This window comes from Amblyomma maculatum, chromosome 3, assembly GCF_055883805.1.
Source record: "Amblyomma maculatum isolate TAMU_Amacu chromosome 3, ASM5588380v1, whole genome shotgun sequence".
Taxonomy (NCBI): Eukaryota; Metazoa; Arthropoda; class Arachnida; order Ixodida; family Ixodidae; genus Amblyomma; species Amblyomma maculatum.
This window is the reverse complement of record NC_139346.1, coordinates 83,328,876-83,350,396: the sequence shown is the minus strand read 5'-3', so window position 1 is coordinate 83,350,396 and position 21,521 is coordinate 83,328,876. Positions and strand designations below refer to the sequence as shown.

At 48.4% G+C, this 21,521-nt stretch overlaps 1 protein-coding gene across 5 annotated transcripts in view; it reads right to left on the bottom strand.

The window, feature by feature from the left end:
* Nf1 (neurofibromin 1) overlaps positions 1 to 21,521 on the bottom strand; it is a 92,487-nt gene that overhangs the window by 39,576 nt on the left and 31,390 nt on the right. For 3 of the 5 annotated variants that reach the window (XM_084597690.1, XM_084597691.1, XM_084597692.1), the window contains exons 22-29: positions 19,878 to 20,173; positions 19,315 to 19,580; positions 13,830 to 13,960; positions 12,254 to 12,461; positions 10,446 to 10,685; positions 9,970 to 10,137; positions 4,976 to 5,099; positions 4,579 to 4,881 (exon numbers count right to left, since the gene is read on the bottom strand). In XM_084597690.1, the coding sequence (XP_084453816.1) occupies positions 4,579 to 4,881; positions 4,976 to 5,099; positions 9,970 to 10,137; positions 10,446 to 10,685; positions 12,254 to 12,461; positions 13,830 to 13,960; positions 19,315 to 19,580; positions 19,878 to 20,173 (1,736 nt within the window). The remainder of the gene's footprint in view (positions 1 to 4,578; positions 4,882 to 4,975; positions 5,100 to 9,969; positions 10,138 to 10,445; positions 10,686 to 12,253; positions 12,462 to 13,829; positions 13,961 to 19,314; positions 19,581 to 19,877; positions 20,174 to 21,521) is intronic. The other 2 variants (XM_084597693.1, XM_084597694.1) reach the window with 1 other exon arrangement.

Genomic DNA, 21,521 nt, shown 5'->3' with positions numbered 1-21,521 from the left:
GATTTTCAAGGGGATATTCCGCGAGTTCGATATATCCAAAATTCGATATATCCGGGTTCGATATAACCGGGTTCGACTGTAGCGGTTACAACGTAAGCATGGACAGCTCCTGCGGAGCACCACTGCGCACCTGGTGACCGCCTTTAGCGAGTTGCATGCTTCCCGGTGGTGTGCACACCTGCCTCATCTGCATCAGCCAGCACAAGCGCACTGGCAGCCGCGCCTGCCATATCGAATCACGCGAGCGTGTGCACATGGGCGGCATGCGGAAGCCGATTACAGTCGCAGATAGCGCTATGCTATAACTCCCTGTTATCAGCATATAAATGCAGCGAAGTTTGTGATTTTGAAAGCTGATTTTTTGCAGCAATAAAGTGAATTTTTTTCAAGTACTCTAATTTCTCGACCTGTTCAATTATCTGGACCATTTCCCGGGTCCCGCCGAGTCTGAAACAACAGTGTGCGACTGTAATACATAACATTATCCACGCACTCCGCAGAGCTAACACACACGCTCAAATGACAGTACCAGTCTCCTGCAAGGCACACAAGAACGAAAACCACTCTGGCGCAAACCCTAAGCATTCCTACTCTTAATGGTGCAATACAATATGGTTAGGTAATTTTATGCAATTGTCTTTATGTGTAAGACAAATGCGGGGGCAAAACAAGACAATTTTTACACATCAACTGGAAAGGATCATGTGACAACAAGGGCGACGTAGAACCTAGTACGTCATGGCTGCGTGCTGCCAATCTGGTCCTCCTTGCCCTCTCAACACACTTTTTATTTTTGAACTTTTCCCCTCTATGCTTTTTCCCTGCCACTCTGATGACCGGATGTGGAGAGTGGGGAGTAGGTGTATCCTTGTCCTCTGCACGCTTTTCTTTGGCGATTTTTTTTTTTCGTTTGACGGGTGCTCCGGCACTGTGGGCTGCTGTTCTTCTGTATGCTTTTTTTGGTTTTCCTTTACCTTTTACCCTCCTTTTCTAACTGCCACAGATGGGCAGCCTCGAGATTCGGGGGGTATAATTCACGCTCTTCTTCCCTCCCCCTAAATATACTTTGCTACCGCTTCGTTTCAGAAACTTGGCTTGACGACCTGCCATTGTAAATGAACAGAGGAATAACAAAGTTTAAGTAAACACGTAGGCATGCCACCTCCTCAAGCTGTGCTTACTGCTCAATTTCTGACACTGCTCTCCGTGCGTGCGTGGTACTTCATAGAAGGTACTCAGGCATTACAGGCATTACATTCATTCATTCAGGCATTACTTTTGGGGCATTACATATGCTGTAATTAATTCTACTCAGTAAAACAGAAAAAAAAAAGTATTCTTGGCATGCACATAGAATGACGGAGTAACGATTAACTTAATTTGAATGCTATAACTCTGTTCCTTTTCATATTGAACAACCCTGTGCAGACCATAGAGATTAACTCCTCCAGATTTGTGCTATATAAAACAAGGCGAGGTTGTGGAGGAACAAAGAGGTAAGTGCATTTAATAAAAAAAACCTAGGACATTCAATGTAGGTTAGCACGGAGAGGGAAATGGGGGTAGGGCGTGGTTAGTAAAATTTCAGGTAGGCATATGAGACCTCTAGCACTTCTTGCGAAGTATGGCTATGAGAGTCTCACAAGCTCACTTACCAGAAATCGAGCGATTAGGATGCGGGATGTATTACAGAAAACGGCTATTCTCTTACTAGAATCCTTAATTAGCGCCCCTCGAATTTTTGCCAACTCTCGCCTTCCATTAATTGGCGGTGCCAGTTATATAAGGATACACGAATGAACAAATGTCGAAAGAGAAGAGGCAGCACTAAGCTAGGGCAGACCCATACCCCTAACAGTGATTCAGCGAAGAGCAAGTCAAGTTCCTCAGTGGTTTTTCAGCAAATTTGAGTGAAGAAACATTAATGAGAAATGAAATGCATGAAAGCCTACAAAAAAATAGAAGATAAGAAGCGTAATGCTAATTGACGCATTCACCATTCCTGTATCTTCTCTTTTTTTTTTTTTCTTTTTGCCACTAAGCTTCCCATCTCGATCAGCGGAACAAACTTTTGCCCATTAAAGGCACCTGCTGAGTCCACGTCTTTGCGCCGTTTTACCATGCGTAGTATGAACAAGTTCGAGTTATTCAATGTGTAAGTGCTGAGCCGCACGCGTAAGGATGAGCGGGAGCTCTCTAATTCCGCACAAATCGGTGAAATGAGGACGTGCAATCAACAACAACGGGCCACCCGGTTAAAGTTTAACACAGTCTCAGAAAGACAAGGAAAAAAAGTTCAATAGAAAAAGCATGCAGAGAGTGCAAGGATGCACACACTCCCCCATTCACTCCACCCAATCGTTAGACAGGCGGGGGAAAAGTTGAAAAAAAAAAAAAAAAAAGCCTGCTGAGAGGGCGAGGAGAACCAGGATTGCAATACATAACCGTGATGTAGGTTCTACATCACCCTTGTTGTCATGTGATCCTCCCCAGTTGACATGCAAAGATTGAGTCCTGGCGAAACGAATCAGTCCTTGCTTCGACACAGCATCAATCAAAGGTTAAGTGCCTAGGCATCTTTTAACAGCAAAGCTGTTCAGGAAAGTGTAAGAATCGGAGGAGAGGCTCTGTCGCACAGGATGCAGCAAGGAGGAAGCATGAAAAAGAACATGGTAAAGGTGATGTCAGCGCTAGCAAGACCAGCTGCACCAAGTTTGGTGTATAATGAAGGCCGCTCCCACCAGTCTGAAGGTCACCCTATACCCAGGCAGCCTTCACAGTCTCACCTATCTTCCTCACTCTGTGCTGCCCCTTGGTACGCCTGCCCTTCCCTAAGAGACTGTTCTATTCGATTTCGATTTATTTCACATTTCTAAAATAATTACAGATTTCACAAACACTTTTTGTACCCACAGCTAAAGAGGCTTTTTTGGGTTAGAGTGAATGCATAATGAAAATATTCACAACATTATACACAAATGCATGCCTGTTCTGCCAGCATGAGCAGAAAACATTAGAATAAAAACATTCACAAAACATTCTGTTACCCAAACAATTATATTACTCCAAGGGAATTGATTAAGTGCCCTCTGAATGTCTTGCCCAAGCCCATTTCCTCATATTTACTATCATATGATCAGACCGACTATATCTTCTCATCCATACTGCTTTCAATCAAGCCCACTATGTTGCTTCCTTCCTCAGGCTGCTATTCCCGAGTTTGCAGCAACTTTCTTAGTTCAAATACAGATCTCTTTGTTGATGAACAGGTAAGCCGTGGCGCAATGTACAATTTCCACACACTCCTCTTTTGCCAGACATTGATGAGCTGCGACATATACCACAGCTGAAGAGTGCCTGCCATATGCCTGTGAACCTATTTTTATTCTCCTGCCCTTCCGAGACCACTTGTTCTATACGTGCACGGCTACTTCTTTCAATGCCCCATCACCTCTTGAAGCTTACTCTAACCACACTGCCCCCAAAATTTGGAAATTCGGATAATTTGAAATAAAAATACAGTCCTGGCTGAATGCCCAAGTCATTAATTTGGGCATGGATGGGCTCGCACCGAAGCCAGTGATCTTCCAAACAGACCAAATTCAAAAGGCTAATTAACGAAATTTTACTGTAACTGCTTTTCCCGGTATTAATTTTTAACATAACCACTTCACTCTGATTCTTTGGGATATCAATCATTTGCCCTAATTTTGTCTGTAAGAAACTTGACAGGAGAAAGTGAACAGCAAATTAAAGGTCACCAAGGTGTCCCCAGAGTTCTTATAGCTGGCCCTCTCAATCCACCCATCTCAATTCCTACCCCCTTCTCTAATACCCCTGTTACACGGGCATGTTAACGGCCGTTAGGAAAACGGCAGTTGGCCTTAACGGCTGTTAGGCGGAGTTACACGGAAGCGCAAGCGCCGTTGGAAATCCAACGACGATTGACACCAACGAAGGTGGCCGGTCTCCGTTCTGCCGCTGTTTCTATCCGTTTCGTCGTGAAGTAGGCAAGATGGCAGCCCCCAGCAGCAACGTGTCTCCGCTGCAGGCGAGCGCTCTGACGTGAAAACGCTTTGCCTGGACAGCGTCACTGACACATTTACTTACAAACTTGTGGCAAGATCACCTTGCCGAACTGCGAGCGCAGAAGCACACTGCGCCCGTGTACGCAAGGATGACGGCGCTGGAAACATGAAAAGTGCCGTGTGAGCGCAGCCACCATCGTTCCGTTCCCAAGACCGTTACGGCATTCAACTGACGCTCAACTGAACGGCCGTTTAAAACGCCCATGTAACACGGGTATAACTGTTGTTCTCCCACTGCTTCTGCCGAGGACTGTTAATGAAGGTGACAACAGTTCCAGGAACTTCAAAAGCAGCAGATGTTAGAGTAAGCACAAACCCATCTGCTTGAAAACAGAGACCTCTGGCATCACTCAGTAATGCCTCCAGCATTCATAGCCCCAGATGCATTCATGGCCTTCAAAACTTCAGCTTATCAAACCGTTTGGCAGCGGGTCTAGGCATAAACACGAGGTGCTCCAATGATGGGAACGTGGGCATCAACACAGCGTACCTTGATGGCCACCTTGGTGTCCTTGTGGGAGAGCTTGAGGGCATTGTTGAACACCTTGAGGTCCTCGTCCAGGGCCAGGGTGGCGCCGGGCAGCCGCTGCTGCTCGGGTTCAATGTACTCGTGCAGCCGCTGGGGGGTGTCCATGAAGACCAGCTTGCGGTTGCCCTTAAGCGGCGCCAGGATGCGGTCGTGATACTTGGTGTACTCGCGCACCCAAGAGTTGCAGTTGTATACGTAGGCCGCCTGCACCTTCTCGTAGGCCACCTCCGGCAGCACGACAAACCACTTCTGCAGAAACTCCGTCTGCAACCACACACAACATTGCCGGTCAGACACGCCAAGGCGACAGCTTGCTGAACAGCAGCTGCACGCAGAAGAGAGAAGCGCCCCCACTCACTCTGAATCGGTTGTCGGCACAGGTGTGTGTGAAGTCAACAATGAGCTCGAAAGGCTTGTGGCAGAAGGGCTTCAGGGTGAGGATAACGTGGTAGATCAGCAGGTCGCCATTGGTCTCTCCAATTCTACGCAAGCCCATCGGAGCAGCCATAATTACACATGGGGCAAGTACAATCAGATGGAAGCACCACAAGAAAAAAAAAAAGTTTAGCCAGACTTTACTCAGACAGAAGAGAAAACAACCAGCTGAAACTAGCACAAGGCAAAGAAAAGTACAAGCTATTTTTATGCATGCCTTTCTTACTGCTGCAAACCAGTGCAGCCCTAGTGGTAAGTGAAAGCTCGTTAATTCGACCCCCGTTAATTCGGCAAATCGGTTCATTCGACGTGCACGCGAGGTCCCTCCAATTATACATAAGAGTCTATGGGGCAAAACTCTCGTTAATTCGACCGAATTTTGCCGTGCGTCGGTTAATTCGACGTAGCTCCATAGCCCCGCAGCCCGCCATTTCGCATTTCACTGCGGAAGGGGTAAAAAAAAAACACGGCCAAGAGCGGCGCTAGTGTGAAGCTGAAAAAAAAAAGGCAGCGTACGCCATCCGCACTGTCATTGCCATCAGCAAAATGACGAGAGGGGAGCGAGGTCAGCCAGAAGTTCGTTCTTTCCTAGCCCTACCTTCGAGCAGTGGAGTTGTCGAGCTTCGCCTCAGCGTGTGTCGTCGCCACGTGCTTTTTGCATCTACGGTCACGCTTCGCCTACGTGTTTACTGTGCTGCGTGTGTATATAGAATGCTGTGCTTGCGCAATCTTGTCGCCGAGTGCTGCTGCGATGGCGACACCAGCAAAGCGGCCGAAGTATGAAGCGAAGGACCTGGCCACAAAAGTGCAAATATTGAAGGCGATCAAGGATGGCGTTTAATGCCAAGACGTGATGAACAAGTATGGAGTGAAGAGGACAACCTTGGCCACGTATGTCAAAAAATGAAAAGAGCATCTTGGAGGTGTTCAACAGTGAAAGCTTCAATGCTAAAAGGAAAAGACTGCGGACGGCGGGCCACCCGGAGCTCGAAGAAGCCATACTGCGTTGGATCACAAACGCACGAGAGGCCTATCTCCCTGTGAGTGGGCCACTAATTTGTGCACAGGCTGAAAGATTCACCGCAAGAATGAATGTCGAAGATTTTAAAGCCTCTGAAGGTTGGCTCGCTCGTTTTAAAAGCCGGCACAATCTCACGTTCAAGAATGTGTGCAGCGAAAAGCTGCCGCGAGCGAAGAAGCAATCGAGGAGTGGCGGACCAACGACCTGCTTGAACATCTGGCTGCGTACGACGCGAGAAACATATTCAACGCTGACGAAACAGCACTGTTCTTAAAAGCTCTCCCGGACAAGACGATAACTTTCAAAGGTGACCCGTGCACAGCAGGAAAACGCAGCAAGAAAAGAGTAACTATTCTACTTGCCGCCAACATGACGGGAACAGAGCGGTTGCCGCTCTTAGTGATTGGAAAGGCGCAGAAGCCTAGATGCTTTAAAAATGCGAGGAACCTTCCCGTTAATTATCACGCTAACAGGAAGGCTTGGATGACATCCAGCATTTTTCAGACGTGGCTGCATCAGCTTAACCAGCGTTTTGGAATGGAGAAGCGCAAGGTCCTCATGGTTGTAGATAACTGCAGTGCTCACTGCAAGGTGTCGGGCCTTGAATGGATCAAGCTGGTGTTTCTCCCACCTAATACAACCTCAGCCCTACAACCCATGGATCAGGGAGTAATTCAGTTCGTGAAATGCAAATACAGAAAGCACGTTTTGCAGCGCATACTTCTGTGTATGGAAGCGGGGAAGAAATACGAGCTTACGCTCCTCAGCGCTATAAACATTCTGGCTCATGAATGGACCAAGATGCCTCCAGAAGTGATCGCTAACTGCTTCAGGCATAGCGGTTTCGTATCACCGGACTGCGGTGCAGAGACACTGCCATGTGAGACTGCTAACGCAAACGCAGAGGACGACAGCTGTTTTGATAATGTCTTGCCTTCTTCTGTGCAGCTTGCTGATTACATCACCATCGATAATGGCGTCGCAGTCGCCGGACAGCTGACTGAGGACTACATAATTCAGGGCGTGAAAAGTACCGGCAATGACGATTCATCAGAAGATGATTGTGAACAGCTGCCCCCGCCGTCGAAGCGCATGATTAAAGAAGCCGCAGAAGCGCTGTCCATTCTGGAAGAATTCTGCGAACAGATTACCGATAGTGCGCATGCCACGGAGCATCTGGCAGCGATTACAGTAGAATCTCGATGATATGATTACAGCTGGTACGAATTTCGGGATGATACGAATTTTAAGAATGCTTTGAACGGACTACATTTTATAGAATACGTTAAGATTCAGGGTGATACGAAGAATTCTGAACCCGCCGCGGTTGATACGAACGTGCAAACCAGTCGCGCATGCGAGCGGGCCGGCACAGCTGGCCTCAAGAGGGTAACATAACCGACGCGGCCGCCGCTAACTCCTCTCCCCCCCCCCCCGCTGCGAATGATACGAACGAACATTGTACAAACGCACAAAGTCGCCAAGCAGCTCAGCGCAAGAGTTCACAGGGAGAGGGTACCCACTGCGGCCGTTGCCTCTCCTCTCCAACCCTCCCCTCACCCCACTAGCCACCCTACCCCCACCTCCATTTCGTAGCAAACCGACGAACACTAGACAAGGACGGCCAAGGCGAGGCACGTGCCCAGTCGTGTACGTCACTCATTCGCTGGCAGCTCATTGGTCTATCGAAAAGTTGTCTCGCCAGCTGTTCCCAGGAGGCCTGTGACGCTGGCTGCCCCTGCATAGTTCACCTTGAGGCTTGGTAGGTCCCCGTTCGCCACTTCTTTCTGTCGTTCGCTGTGACGTGAAGTGCCCAAACGTTAGAAAGACGCAAGCGTTCGCTGCTGCCGAAATGTCGCGGAAGCGTTAAGCCCATTCTTTTAAGGAAAAGCTTGAAGTGCTGAAGAGGGTTGACGAAAACCCTAAGAAGAAGCGTGTCGACTTAGCAAAAGAGCCAGGGTTGGCACCGTCGACGCTCTGCACCATTGTTGGGCAGCGAGATGCCATCTTGAAGAATGTGCAGCACTTCGGCGCGAACGTGAAGCAGGCTGAAACAGCGACCCATGTCAAGCTGGAAGAGGTTCTGCTGACTTGGTTCCGCGAAGTGACAGCGGCCGGCGTCAACGTGGACGGCAAGGTGCTACATGAAAAAGCCGACACCGTCGCGCTTTCGCTTGGAATTGAAAATTGCCAAGCGTCTGAGGGATGGCTGCACCGGTTTAAGGAGCGGCACGGACTTGTCTACCGGGTCGTCTCAGGGGAAGGCAAGAAAGTGGACCAGTCAGCTGTAGATGAGTGGCTGAACACGCTGCCGGCGCTGATTTCAGTGTAGGCGCCACGCGACATACTTAATGCCGACGAGGCGGGCCTCTTTTTCAACCTTCAACCGGAAAGAAGTTTGTGCGTAAAAGGCCAAGCATGCCAGAGCGGCCAGAAAAGCAAGGAAAGAGTAACAGTATTCTTTTGCTGCAACTCGGATGGATCCTAGAAACTCCAGCTTACCGTCATCGGTAAGTCAAAGAAACCGAGGTGTTTCCGATTGGCGGAGCGTTTGCCTGTCTTTTACAAAGGTGACCGAAAGGCGTGGATGACTGGAGATTTTTTCCGAGAGTTCTTGACAAGCCTTGATTGGAAAATGGCATCAAGAAACCGGAAAATTTTGCTTTTCGTGGACCAGTGCTCTGCCCACCCAAAGGAAATGACATTCAATGACGTGAAATTCAGGTTCCTGCCGGCGAACACTACCAGCCATCTTCAGCCACTGGACGCTGGGATAATTAGAAATGTGAAACATCATTTCAAAGGACTTCTAGTGAGGCGTCTGCTGGCGAAAATTGATCGTAAAGAAGCAAACTTGCGGATCAGTCTCTTAGATGCTTTGCACTTTCTAGCCATGTCGTGGGATAGTGTAACTTCAGACACAATCTCGAACTGTTTTGGAAAGTGCGGATTTGCCATCAGACTTGATGCGGCTTCAGCAGGAGATTGTCAAGAGCCAGATTAAGACCTCACGATTGATGGCTGGGACAATCTGGAAACTGAAGCTTCGGCTCGGGACTTAGTTACCGCGGACGACGTTGCGACCTGTGGGCTGAGGGCTATTGAAGACTTGGTCATCGAAGCGAATGATTGCGAAAATGAGCCTGACAGCGATGGTGACGCTGACGACGAGTGTGATCAGCCGTCGTCAACGGCAGATACTCTTCGCGCTTTGGAAGTTCTGCGCCGCACCGTAAGTGCCGGCAGCGTGAGCGACGAAACCACCGCACGGTTTTATGCCTTTCAGGCGGAGCTTGTCCGCGGCATCAACAGCAAAAAAGTGCAGACAAGCATTGCGGACTTTTTCGGCCGCAAGTAGTTCGCCATATTAAAGTTTAGTTCATTTTCAATTGATTCCCATGTGGAAATTGACTTGTTTTGGATCATACGAATTCGGGATGATACGAATATTTTTCGTGCTCCCTTGGAATTCGTATCATCGAGATTCTACTGTAGCACTATTGTCGCCAGTCAAATTCGCCCGAAAAAACAGATGGTGATAACTAACTTCTTTACCAAATAAAGGTCATCCAGGGGCTCATTTCATTTTTTTTGTTTTTTTTCATTCGATAATTTGACAATTTTTCACGGTCCCGTCGATGTCGAATTAACGAGCTTTTACTCTACATGATTAGCCTATGATCAACAATACAAAAGGCTAAAGATGCCCCTGAAGAAAACGAGAGAGATGCCCACATTCTGCCCCATTTGCATTAATAAAAGAATAAGTTGTTTCTAATTTGACCAATTTTCAAGGTTTCTGGGGCAACGGACAAGACAACTAGGTGGAGGAGGGTCAGCTAAAGAAGGCAACGCAAGCTGAGACAGGTGGACAGGATGCAAGGAGATTGCCTTACTTGTAACGGCGGGCAATGTAGTAGAAGACGGGGTTTCCGGCACGTGACGTGCCGGCCTGGTAGAAGATGTTGAGCGACTTGATGGACTTGAATTCGTCCTTCTCATGCATGTTGTGCTTGGACATAATCTCCTCGAACTTGGTGCTCGTCATGTCCATGCTGCTCCACCTGCAACACAGCAGCAGAGTTAGCCGGGCCGGTCACTTAAAAATGATTACAAAAATTGTGCTGGACTTCAATATACTGCACACGACCTCTTTGCCAACTGCAGCACCTGCAGGCAGCAGGTGTCATGCACAGGTAATGGAAATCAAATGTTATCACTCCCTTGTCCTCTGCCTCAAGGCTAATATCCACTTATTGGCAATTAACTACTGAGATGCAACAGCAAAATAATCAAGCAAGAGAGAGAGAGAAAAAAATAATGAGAGAGGGGACAAGAGAGAGGTGGTGAGAGGGAAGGAGGGGTTACTCACTGAGAGTCCATGGGCTTGTGCTCAGGCGGCCCCAGGTAAGCCAGCAGGGTGGCCATCTTGTCGAAGGGGCGCCGGCCGACCGCCTTGTGGTCCCGTGAGCTGGACAGGTAGTCGCCAATCTTCTCCTGGTGGTTCCACAGCAGTCGGTGCAAGGCATGCACGTTGGCGTCGCTCACAAACGACATGCTGTGGCTGCCGGGCTCCACCGACTCACAGTCGGACGTGATCTGCATCACCCACCTGCACGAGAGGGCACACGCACCGGTCAGTCGCCCCTCTGGTGAATCACAACTGCAGCAAACCCTCGATGAGAACAAGAGTTACAGTTCCAACAGACTGGTCTAGGCATTATATACCCGACAGAGAACCCTCTGAATTCTGATGCCCCCTCAAAACTTGTGGAAATAACAGTAATTGAATCTGGCATCCTTATCATCACAGAGAACGTGTTTGCAGCATCACTGAATGCTACTGCCGACAGCTATAACTATGAGAAGACTCGAGTCGATTTCCATGAATCGCTGTTGCGAAAACTAAGTGTTAATCAACAATACATTGTTAACATTGTTAAGACATACTCAAACAGTAGCTGTGCTCTGAGCCTAGTCGTATAAAATTCTCGGCTAGGCTTCCATTTACCTAAACACCTTGCATTTCACTCCCGCAAAGTCATAGATAATTGCGAATCAGTAAGTGCTTACCTATCGTCACATACGAGGCTGAATGAGTATCTTGTAAAGCATCAATAAACTAGTAAGTGCTGCACATCGCAAGTACCTAAGCTCACTCAATAATCATGACGTGCATATTGCAAAGGTTATTGATAGTGACGTGGTGCAGCATGCAACGAGCATACCGGCAGGTGCCTACACACAAGAAAAGAAGGTACCCTTGCAGACTGTGCTCCAACCCGCCATCCTTGATGTGGACCGTTATGCCCCCATTGTCGCTCCATTCTCAGGTGCCTGTGCATGTGTGGTCACAGTCGAGACTGCATGCATATACCCATCCCCACCGCTACCGCCATCGTTACCACACGACTTGGTTTCTCCACACTTTGGGCAGCTTAAACTAGCCACAGCAAGCGTTCATTTCCCCTCCATGCGCTACAGTTGCCACTTCCGTATCGACAGCTCAATGCATTAGTGCACGTCTGTAATTATCCCATCTCATGTCACATATGGGCCGCACAGTTCCCAAATCCAGCGCTTTCCTCACGAAATCCATCCTCAGCACAATTTGCATCCAGGCGAAGCTCCAAGGGTTCACCATTAAGTTGACCATCATTGACAGGAAATGAGCAGTGAAAGCACACTGCAAATCATCCGCACATCCCTAGTGAATATATGATACTCACACTCACGTGCACTGAGCGGAAAGGAAAATGCTGCATGATAGGTGTGGTCATCAACAATAACCGGACAGCAACGCGTTTTCACTAGCTAAAGCACATGAGAAAGGTGCCCACGCTGACTTCAAGCCACCACAGTGGGAATGGCACAGATTTTCAAACCATAGACAATTCAAACCATAGCTTCAAGCATGCTATAGTTAAAGATCAGACTACTTTTTACCCTTCCTGCCAGCCCAGAGGGCAGCTTGCTTCCCTTGCCCATTCTCCTTTCCTCCCAAATTATCAACCCAGCGAATGAACCACCTAGATTCCAGCCAGAGAATGCATTCCAAGTGCCAAAGCAATCAGAAGTCAAATTATCGTGCAAGGGTGCCCAGTTTTCCAAAAATGTTATCTGCACTTCCCAGGAGCTTGCTTTCTCTTGCCCTACTATTTGCCCAATGGTTATCCTCACAATGAGGAGAGCAGGCAGTGGCGAGTGCCTGACCTCCGACCGGCCTCGAAGTTGGCCCGCAGGAAGTCGTTGAAGGGCAGCATGTGCTGCTCCTTGCTGAACTCCACGTGGTTGGCAATGTTCTGTAGGATCTTGGACATCAGCATTAGTCCTCGCTTGACACGCGACGATGGCTGCCGGTCCACAATGCCCATCTCGTAGGGGGACACTGCAGGAAAAAAAAGAAGGGAGGAGGAGGGGGAGGGGGGGGTCCTCAGTACAGTGGGGGGAAGCAATAACCACAAGCCTGGGTTCAGGTGACCTAGCTACACACATTCTGTACCCGTGCCTTAGGAAAAACCTATCCACTAATGTGTAGTTAAAAAGCTTAAGCCGTGAGGTTTCAACTTCACCGTGTTTGTGAGCTCCCTGATGACATTTCATGTAACTCGGCCTGTCGCTTGCACAAAAACATTTTCAGTACCTCCCCCCCCCCTCCACTAAGCAATTGTGGACTGGAATGCTCTTCGCCACTAAGCCATCGCCATCACATGCCCATCTTCATTTCTTAAAGCCGTGGCAATCCATTTTCAATGAATATTATAAGAATGTCTTTTTTTCCTCCAACATTTGTAATCCTACCCCTTAGCCTTATGCAATACCGTATTTGCATGATTCTAATGAGCCCCCGATTGTAATGCACAGTAATATTTAACACCTGGAAACAATGAAAATAATGACACAGATTCTACCGTGCACAAGAAATAATGCAGTGAACAAGCGTCTGGAAATTGCCCAAAACACACACAAACACAACAATGAGACATGAACATCATAGGCTACTCGTTGTCAGAGTTTGAAGGCAGCTCTTTCTCGCTGTCCACCGGCTACAAAACGCCATCTTCAGTACAATCCAAGGGGTTGGAAATTATGCATTTTCTTTTTAATGCGCACATGACCATTGCTAGCAAGGGGCCTTCCACGCACCGTGAATCCATCTCGCAATGCCCCTGAGTGTTGCTATCTTGAGAAAGCGTGAGGCCCTGCTCACAGAGCCAGTCGCTCTACACTGCGCGCATGCGATCCTTTACGGGCTTATTTAATCCATGACATCGTGATTTAGGCACACACTTAAGCACACCAGGCTGGATAAACACTCAATCAAACAACAGCGGCAGCTCACCAGAAGCCACCCATGCTGGAAGGTCGCCGCTTGCTGGTACCGAGGGCAATGTGGCTGGCAATGGTTTACTGAGTTGCTTCATTTCGGGTTTTGAGATTTTTATTTCGGTTTTTAGATTTTTCTGTCCGGCTGTAATGCGCATGTATATTTAAATGCTTATTTTTGCAAAAAAAAAAAAAAGTGCGCATTAGAATCATACAAATACGATACTTTAAGAAGGAAGTCTTTAAAGAAAATAAGTAAAACAAAGTGAGACTGAAGCACCCTCTATAGAAGTGGTGAAATGCTCAGTGCTTGTCTTGGCAACGTAACAAACCTTTGGCGATTGTCAAGTTGAAAAGTCACCCAATTGCCTTGAACTGGCACAGCAGTGACAGTGCCCAAAAAAGACGAAGGGAAGGCAAGGGTGCTCACCGATGGCCGGGTTGATAAAACGCAGGAAGATGACCGTGCCCACGGCACTGATGTTGTGTGGAAAGTTGGGGAAGCGCTTGTTCAGCACCTGGTACAGACAGTGGCACATGCTGCGCAGCTGTGGGGGAAACCTGCACAGGCACAGAGCACTCAGGCCCTTCCCCTCACCTCTACTTTACACTTTTGCTTCTTCCTACAAGTCAGAATACTGAAAGCCATCGTTGTGGCGAGCAAGAGATGTGAACACTCGAGTAGTGGTATAACCTGTAAGAAACGGTTAGTTTTCTGCAACCAAATTCCATTCAGCACTGAGTCAATTAAAACCTCGTACAGGTACTTCCTGAGCCCTGCTCTTGACCAGAAAATACATAGCAACGAAGTACACGTAACCGTTTCCTGACAGTCAGCATTTCCTAATGCAGTGCAAATGAATACGGTAAAGGCTCATTCTCACAAATTTTAAAAAAGTGTAAAAAAAATGTTTGAATTATCCAAACCAAAGTATAAATTACCAAATGACCCTGTAAAACTGACATGAATAGGTTGCATTACAGTAAGTTTATGCAGTGAAAGTGAGATGAACACAGCACAATGATTACTAGAACTGCTCCAAAATGTCAAGAGCCTCTGCAGCATCCTTCGCGGTGCCATGAACCATTGCTAGATAGCGCCTCCTCTCGCTGCAAGCCTGATGCTCATGGCACTGATTAATAACGAAGTCAGAACTGCGAATTTGAGCTGAAATTTATTTAGATCTGCATTTAATATGAGGCAGAAATCTGACATGATAAAATTGGAAAAACAAACCTCGTATTATATGCAGGTTTTTACGGTTAACTTGCAGCAGCTGAGGGACGGATGAAAAGACTGATATGCAGGCAGTACAACCACTACTGGCGTGCCAATGCATGGCCAATTCTTTAATATATCCCACATGATGTTTCCCATAACTCAAATCAGACACTTCGTCACCTGCACCAACAGGACTACATTGGACGTTTGTCAATCCACTGTGCAACTGTAGCCTGCAATGGGGACTAACGAATTCTTGCTATATTTAGCTAGCCACGTTTATAGCTACGGGAACTCTGATACAGGAATGAACAAAGGTGAGCAACCTTATGAGGTTGCCCACCTATGCCCACAATTAACCCCAGCTTTGCCAGATCTGTGGCCTGAAGTAACACAAAATGCTGTCATGGCAACCCTCTCGCCATATGATGTAGAAGACAATTCAACCACACGGACACTGCACTGCAACTTCCTTCAACTGAGAGAATGACAAGGTGCTTCAGCACAGACAAAACAGATAATCAAAGGATGGAGCACATTTGGTTCAGAGGACTCCGTTCAGTCCATCCGTGCGACCTCATGCAACAAGTGTCCGAGTTTCTTGTGCTGCCACCATATGTAGTTGAACCTCTACACGGCAAAGTCAGAAAAATCTGCCATTTCCTTCGTTAAATTGAAATTTCGAAACATCGGAATTGTCACCTTGCATGCAGAGAACCCTCCAGAACTCACAGACCCTTCAGAAGGAAAGCCTTGAATCGTGATAGAATTGGGCGTTACGTGCATGATGGCAACAGCGCGGACGTTTACAGTGAAAGCTCATTAATTCGAACCTCGATAATTGAAATCTTTGGATAATTTGAACTACACCACTTGGTCCGACCAAGCTCCATAGAGATCTGCGTGTAACAAAACCCGCTAATTCGAATGCGAGTCTATTCCGCAACGAATAATTTGAACTATGCGCTGCAGCGTACGGGCGGCTTGGCGCACAGCACGTGGCAAAAAAGAAAAAATCCCTTAGAGAAAGAGCGGCGTAGTTAAAGGTTAAGCGCGTCCAAATCGGGGACAGAAAATGAAACCAGTGCTGTGCGATGTCAATGCACATTAAAGATCCCCAGGTGGTCGAAATAGCTCCGTAGTCCTCCACTACCGCTCTCTTTCTATCCATTTTCACTTCCCCTTCCTCCCTTCCTGATATTGCGCCTTTCTTTTCCTGTGAACCAATTATTATTATTATTCTTTTAGAACCATGAAAGAGTAGGTAAAGCCTAATGGCATAATGACTGGCACGACGGCGCTGGAAGGTTGGTGGCCGCGGCTGCCTGCTCTCTCTTCCGTGCAACCTCCGAACCTTGCAACTACTAAATACTCGTTAATTCGAGGCCTGTTAATTCAGAAATGCACATAAGCACTGTTGACGCGGTTCCAGCAAACGCCCATGAAAAGCTATGACTTCGGATGAACGCTACGGGTTATGATTTTTTATTTTTTTTGCAAGTCCATCCTTTTATCCATCGGCAGTCAAGGAGAGCAGGAGGTCGGCTGCAGTCATGACGCTGGCTTTTAGCATCGTCCGCTTCAAAAAGCGTTTGCTGCTATTGCGCGTGGCAGTAGACAATGCCCATCCCAATCGCCTATGGCATGATAAAGTGAACATGCTGAAATCGAGGCTTCCACAACTGGACAAGTGCTGGCGCTTTGCAAGTTCGTTTCCCCTTTTGCTAGAGCCAACCTCAAAAGAAAAACATGTCGCAATGCTATCACTGCCCAGCATCTTGGCGCACTGACAAGAAATGTGTTGTGGACTGTGAGGGCGCGAAATTGAGAGACGCGTTAACGGCTGACGCCTTTTCTTTTTAAATACTGTCAAACCCGACTATATCGAACCCATTTACATCAAATTACCCCTATATCGAACAATTTATGAACATTGTATTGTTAAAATGAGAATATATAGCAAAAAATACTAATATGTCGAACAAAAATAGCAGCCGCGCTTGATATATCGAACTTCCAGCCGCGCAAAACTGCTCCAGAAGTTGGCTTTCCCGCGTGGCGGCCGGGCGAGCTGCGCCAACCCCCGACAATGTGATTTAGCCCAATAGCGCTCGCACGGCGCTGCTCTCGCTCCCTCAGACAGCCACCCGGCCACCCCTAGCAAAAGTGGTTGTTCCACTCTTGTTCCACTCGCAGCCACCTCGCAGCCACGTGCGCCTGCATGCGGTTGTCTCTGACTCGCTCGACTGCTTCGTTCCGTGTGCTTCATAGCTTTGTGGGAGCGGTGAGCTCGTCCACTTTGTGAAAGATGGCTGCTGTGAAGCGACAGAACCTAACCATATCTGCAAAGCTGGAGATCATCAGAAGAGTTGAGCGCGGAGAAAAGAAGTCGGATGTCGCCGCAGTGTACAGCATCCCCAGAAGCACGCTGAGTACGATTTTGAAAAATTAGGCTGACGTTAGGGCTAAGGCAGACAAGAGGCCTGCTGCTACCACCAGCACTCGACGAGTACGGACTGCTGCATTTGAAGACGTAGAGGCAGCAGTGTACAAATGGTTTGTAGACATTAGGTCGCAAAACATCCCCATTTCTGGTCCAATGATCGAACAGAAAGCGAAGGATTTCGCTTTCATGCTGAACTGACCCGACTACAGAGGCGGCTCAGGCTGGCTGTAGTGGTTTAAAGAGCGTCACGGCATTATCGGCCGTGCTGTTACCGGTCCGCGCAGTAGATCTCGGCAGCGTGCAAAAGTGGATCGATGAAAATTGGAACGACATCACAACAAGGTACCATCCCCGTGATATATTCAACGCCGATGAGACTGCTTTGTTCTGGCAAATGCTTCCGAAAAGAACGCTGGCCTGTCGTGATGACAAGTCCCACGGCGGGAAGGTCAATAAAGCCAGAATATCCGTGTTGCTCGCCACCAACATCGACGGGTCAACTAAGCTTCGACCGCCGCTCGTAATAGGAAAGAGCAAATCACCGCGGTGCCTAAAGAACGCACTTTCTGTTCCGGTGTCTTACAGATGGAACGGGAAAGCTTGGATGACAAGCAAACTTTTTGGCAAGTGGCTCAAGTCCTGGGACGACGACCTGGTAAGCCAAGGCAGAAAGGTCTGCTTGCTGGTTGATAACTGCTCTGCTCACCATTGCAACGTCAGCAACATCGAGCTTCACTTTCTTCCGCCCAACACAACGTCGATGCTGCAGCCTTTAGACCAAGGTGTCATTCGTGCACTGAAGGCAGGCTATAGGAAGCGACTTGTGCAGAGGCTTTTGCTAAACCTCCGCACTGGCCGAGAGCTGAAAATTGACCTCCTGGGAGCAATAACTATGCTGAATGCGTCATGGAACGACGTCAAACAAGAAACAATTCAGAACTGCTTCCGTCATTGTGGACTCTGTGCTGCCGGTGAGGCTCGCGCGAGCTCATCAAACAATTACAGTGAACCCCTCGATACCGGTGAACCGCTGGAGGAACTTGACGAGTTGTTCAGCCAGCTTTCCGAGTTCCCGAGTGCTGTTTGTGATGGGACTGCAGCAACAGACTTCGTCTATTGACGACGATGTTCCGACAACCGGAGAGCTCACTGACGAAGACATCACTGCCGATCTCACTAGGGATGTCGCCGGTGACAGTAACTGTGAGGATACGAGTTTTGGCCCGCCATCGTGTTCCGATGCACTTCACGCGTTGAGCGTTGTTTGCCGTTACTGTGAGTCAATAGAAGGCTGTGGGCTCAGCTGTTCCCAGCCGCTCGATAACGTTAGAAGTGCATGCTGAATAATGCTTTCAAAATGAAAAAGCAGAAGAGCAGTGACTATTTCTCGCATTGATAGTCCCACCGTAAATGTTTTCATCAAATAAAGAATGCTTTTTAATGACGTGCGGTTTATACACAGTCAAATTTGTTAAAAGCTGTATTTCAAATTACCCGATTTATCGAACTAGTTCCAGTTTTTTTACGAGTTCGATATATCCGGGTTTGACTGCATAAGGTGAAAATCGCACGTGGGTGAGTTCATCATGCGAGTGGGCTCAAGTGCGTGACAGGGTCTGAGTGGAAAGTGAGGCTATCAGGCCCTTCCAATATTTTTTTTACTAAGCTTTATGGGTAAGCGCGATAATCGCAGCGCAGGTCCCTTTGAGCATTCAGCACCTGCTTTGGGCAGGATTGTGACCATGACATCCTGCCAGAGCTGCGTCCGATGTTGCTGGCCACATGCATGAAGGATGGCTGCACGTTGCGCAGACGCTCATGCCACCTAGTGGTTTCCTCCAACAATACGTTTGCGAACCGCACCAGTACTGTCCCAGATGGCACAGTAGGCAGCAGGCTCCGCTGTCACTGTATTTACATCAGCCGTGCGCTCTTCATCTGTCTTCAGAGCGGTACTTTCCCGCACGCACTCCACTCAACCTTCCATGCTCGCGGCACAATTTTTCCGCTGGTTCATTTCGAGGCAGCAACAAAATTTCACTACACTGAAAGTGCAATAAAATTTACTTCATTATACTGAGAATACACGGTGTTCCATGGACATGAAGTTATGTAAACGTAAATACTTTGTTACATTACGTTACACTGATGATTTCATTGTAGTGAAGTTTGTCGCATCGAGGTTTGACTGTACACTGCCTCAATGCAGGCTGAAGAGCAGGCAATGCCAAAAAAACAAAGACCCACCGGTCCGCAGAGGAAATGACGGCATTGAAGACCCTCTGGGTGAGCTGGAGCAAAGCACGGCGGTTCTCCTCAACGTCCTCGTGTTCGTCCACACGAGCGGGGTCCACTTCATAGCTGGGCCCCTCGGCCGTGAGCAGGGGCTGGATCAGGGGTTCAAGCAGGCTGTGCAGGTAGCTGGCCCCGTAGATCTTGAAGCAGAATGCCATGATCTTGCTGCCTAGGCTGTTGCCCCGGAACAATGTTTGCATGCAATCCGACAGCTCCACCTGCACGACACAGGGAGAGAAGGGCAAATGGAGGTGTATCGACGCAACCGGAACAGGGAAGCCCTCAAAAGGCCGGTTCTGAAGGCTGCCTGGAATGCCTCCACAGCTGACCCAATCATGCTTAAAGCACAAATGTCTTCGCCACTGTAAGCTTCCCTTACATTCTGCTTTTCATCTTATACGATGCCGGAGGCATGAACATCGACGTTTCAAATCAACTCAACAGCAGGTACCCACACAGCACCAATCCAAGGCATGCAAGATCATGAAGGGGGCGACAAATTCTCTTCCCCTCACCTCCTTGTAGAACATGTTCCAGAGCAGCGGCGACAGCAAGTGCTTGGCATCAAACAGGGTGACAAAGACGCGGGCCAGCTCATCCATCTGTGGGGTGATGACCACACTGGCCAGGGCCATGGCGATGGGCAGCTCCCCTTTATCGCCAATCATGGTGACCAGCTGCACCAATTGCTCAAACCGGTCGGCTAGGACCGTCTCAGCCAGCATGTCAAACTCGGTGCCCTGCTGTAGAATCTTTGTCAGCACCTCCATAAAGGCGGCCCGCGTCTGCAGGTCTTTGTGGTAGCCCAGCCCTGCACCATAGGGGAGGAGCAAAGGCTGGCTAGTGTGTCCCATGGTGACAAGGTTTCGGCAAGGGATAAATCAATGCCAAGAGGGGAAAGAAAGAAAATACCAAGCACAGAGTAGAACCCTGCAATACCAGAGACAGCTGTTAAAGACGATAGGAAATAACGAATATTTTCCACACACCTAGTTGGCCGCCTTATATCCCCCAATAAGCAGACTTCTTTTGTAACAGGCCTAGGGGGCATCAGGAGTAACCAAGGAGGAGTTTCTCCGTATTTTGATCAATGACCTCACTTATAACAGGCACCTTTTGGGGGCTCAGGTTCACTCTGTGGATGCAGCATACCATCGCTTGGTAAACTGCAGCTGCATCTGAGTACCAAGGCACTATCAAGACATTTCTTATTACAAGAAATACACAGCAAAGAATGGCCTCCCAGTCAAACCCCCCGATTATTCACTTCTTGAATAATGGCAACTGCAGCCGCTTTATCAATTCTACCTTGAAAGCAGGTACGCTCCTTGTGCCAATACAGGGGCTTCTATTGTTAAACTTGGGTGGCCGGTTCCCATTAAAGAGTTTGCCCTGTAAAATGGCAATGGGCAAAAGAAGGCTTCCAATTCGTGATCAGTAAACTGAAAATTCTAGTACTTTACATATACTATATCAGGAACTCTGTTATCTAGAAGTACAGTCGAACCCGGTTATATCGAACCCGGATATATCGAATTTTGGTTATATCGAACTCACGAAATATCCCCTTGAAAATCCCATGTAAAAGTATAAGAAAGCCGCGTCATATATCGAACTCAATTTCCCCAGTCGTTCGATATATCGAATTCCGCACCACGCACTGGAAAGCGTGCCTTCCCCAAAGACGGTCGCATTACCCTTGGCCGTTTGCCGCGTGACATTTTCAAGCCACGCGCGGAAGGAATGAGAGGGGACAGTTCGGCGACGGCTGGTCTGGGTAGCGCCGCGCCCATTCCCTAAAGGCGCGCGCATCTGCAGTTGTCGTTTCCCGCGTGCAAACACATGACGTTTACAAGCCATGTGCGTGGGTGTGCCCATTCTTTTGCTGAGCTATCTCTCTCCTTCAGCACGCTCAACGCATGCGCCAAGCCAGCTCAGCCCGTTTTCAGACAGCCGTCGGACGCTTTCTCCAGCGTGAGTTGCGAACCCTCTACGTGCGGCGGCGCGGCGGCGGACGTGGCTATGGCGCCTGCAGATGTTAACAAGCGCCAGCTCTCTGTTCCCCTTTCCCCCCCCTCCCGAGAGTCATCCTTTCCTATCGTTGGGCTGTACGCGCGGCGTAGCGTAAGATATGGCGGCTGCGGACGTTAAAAAGCGGC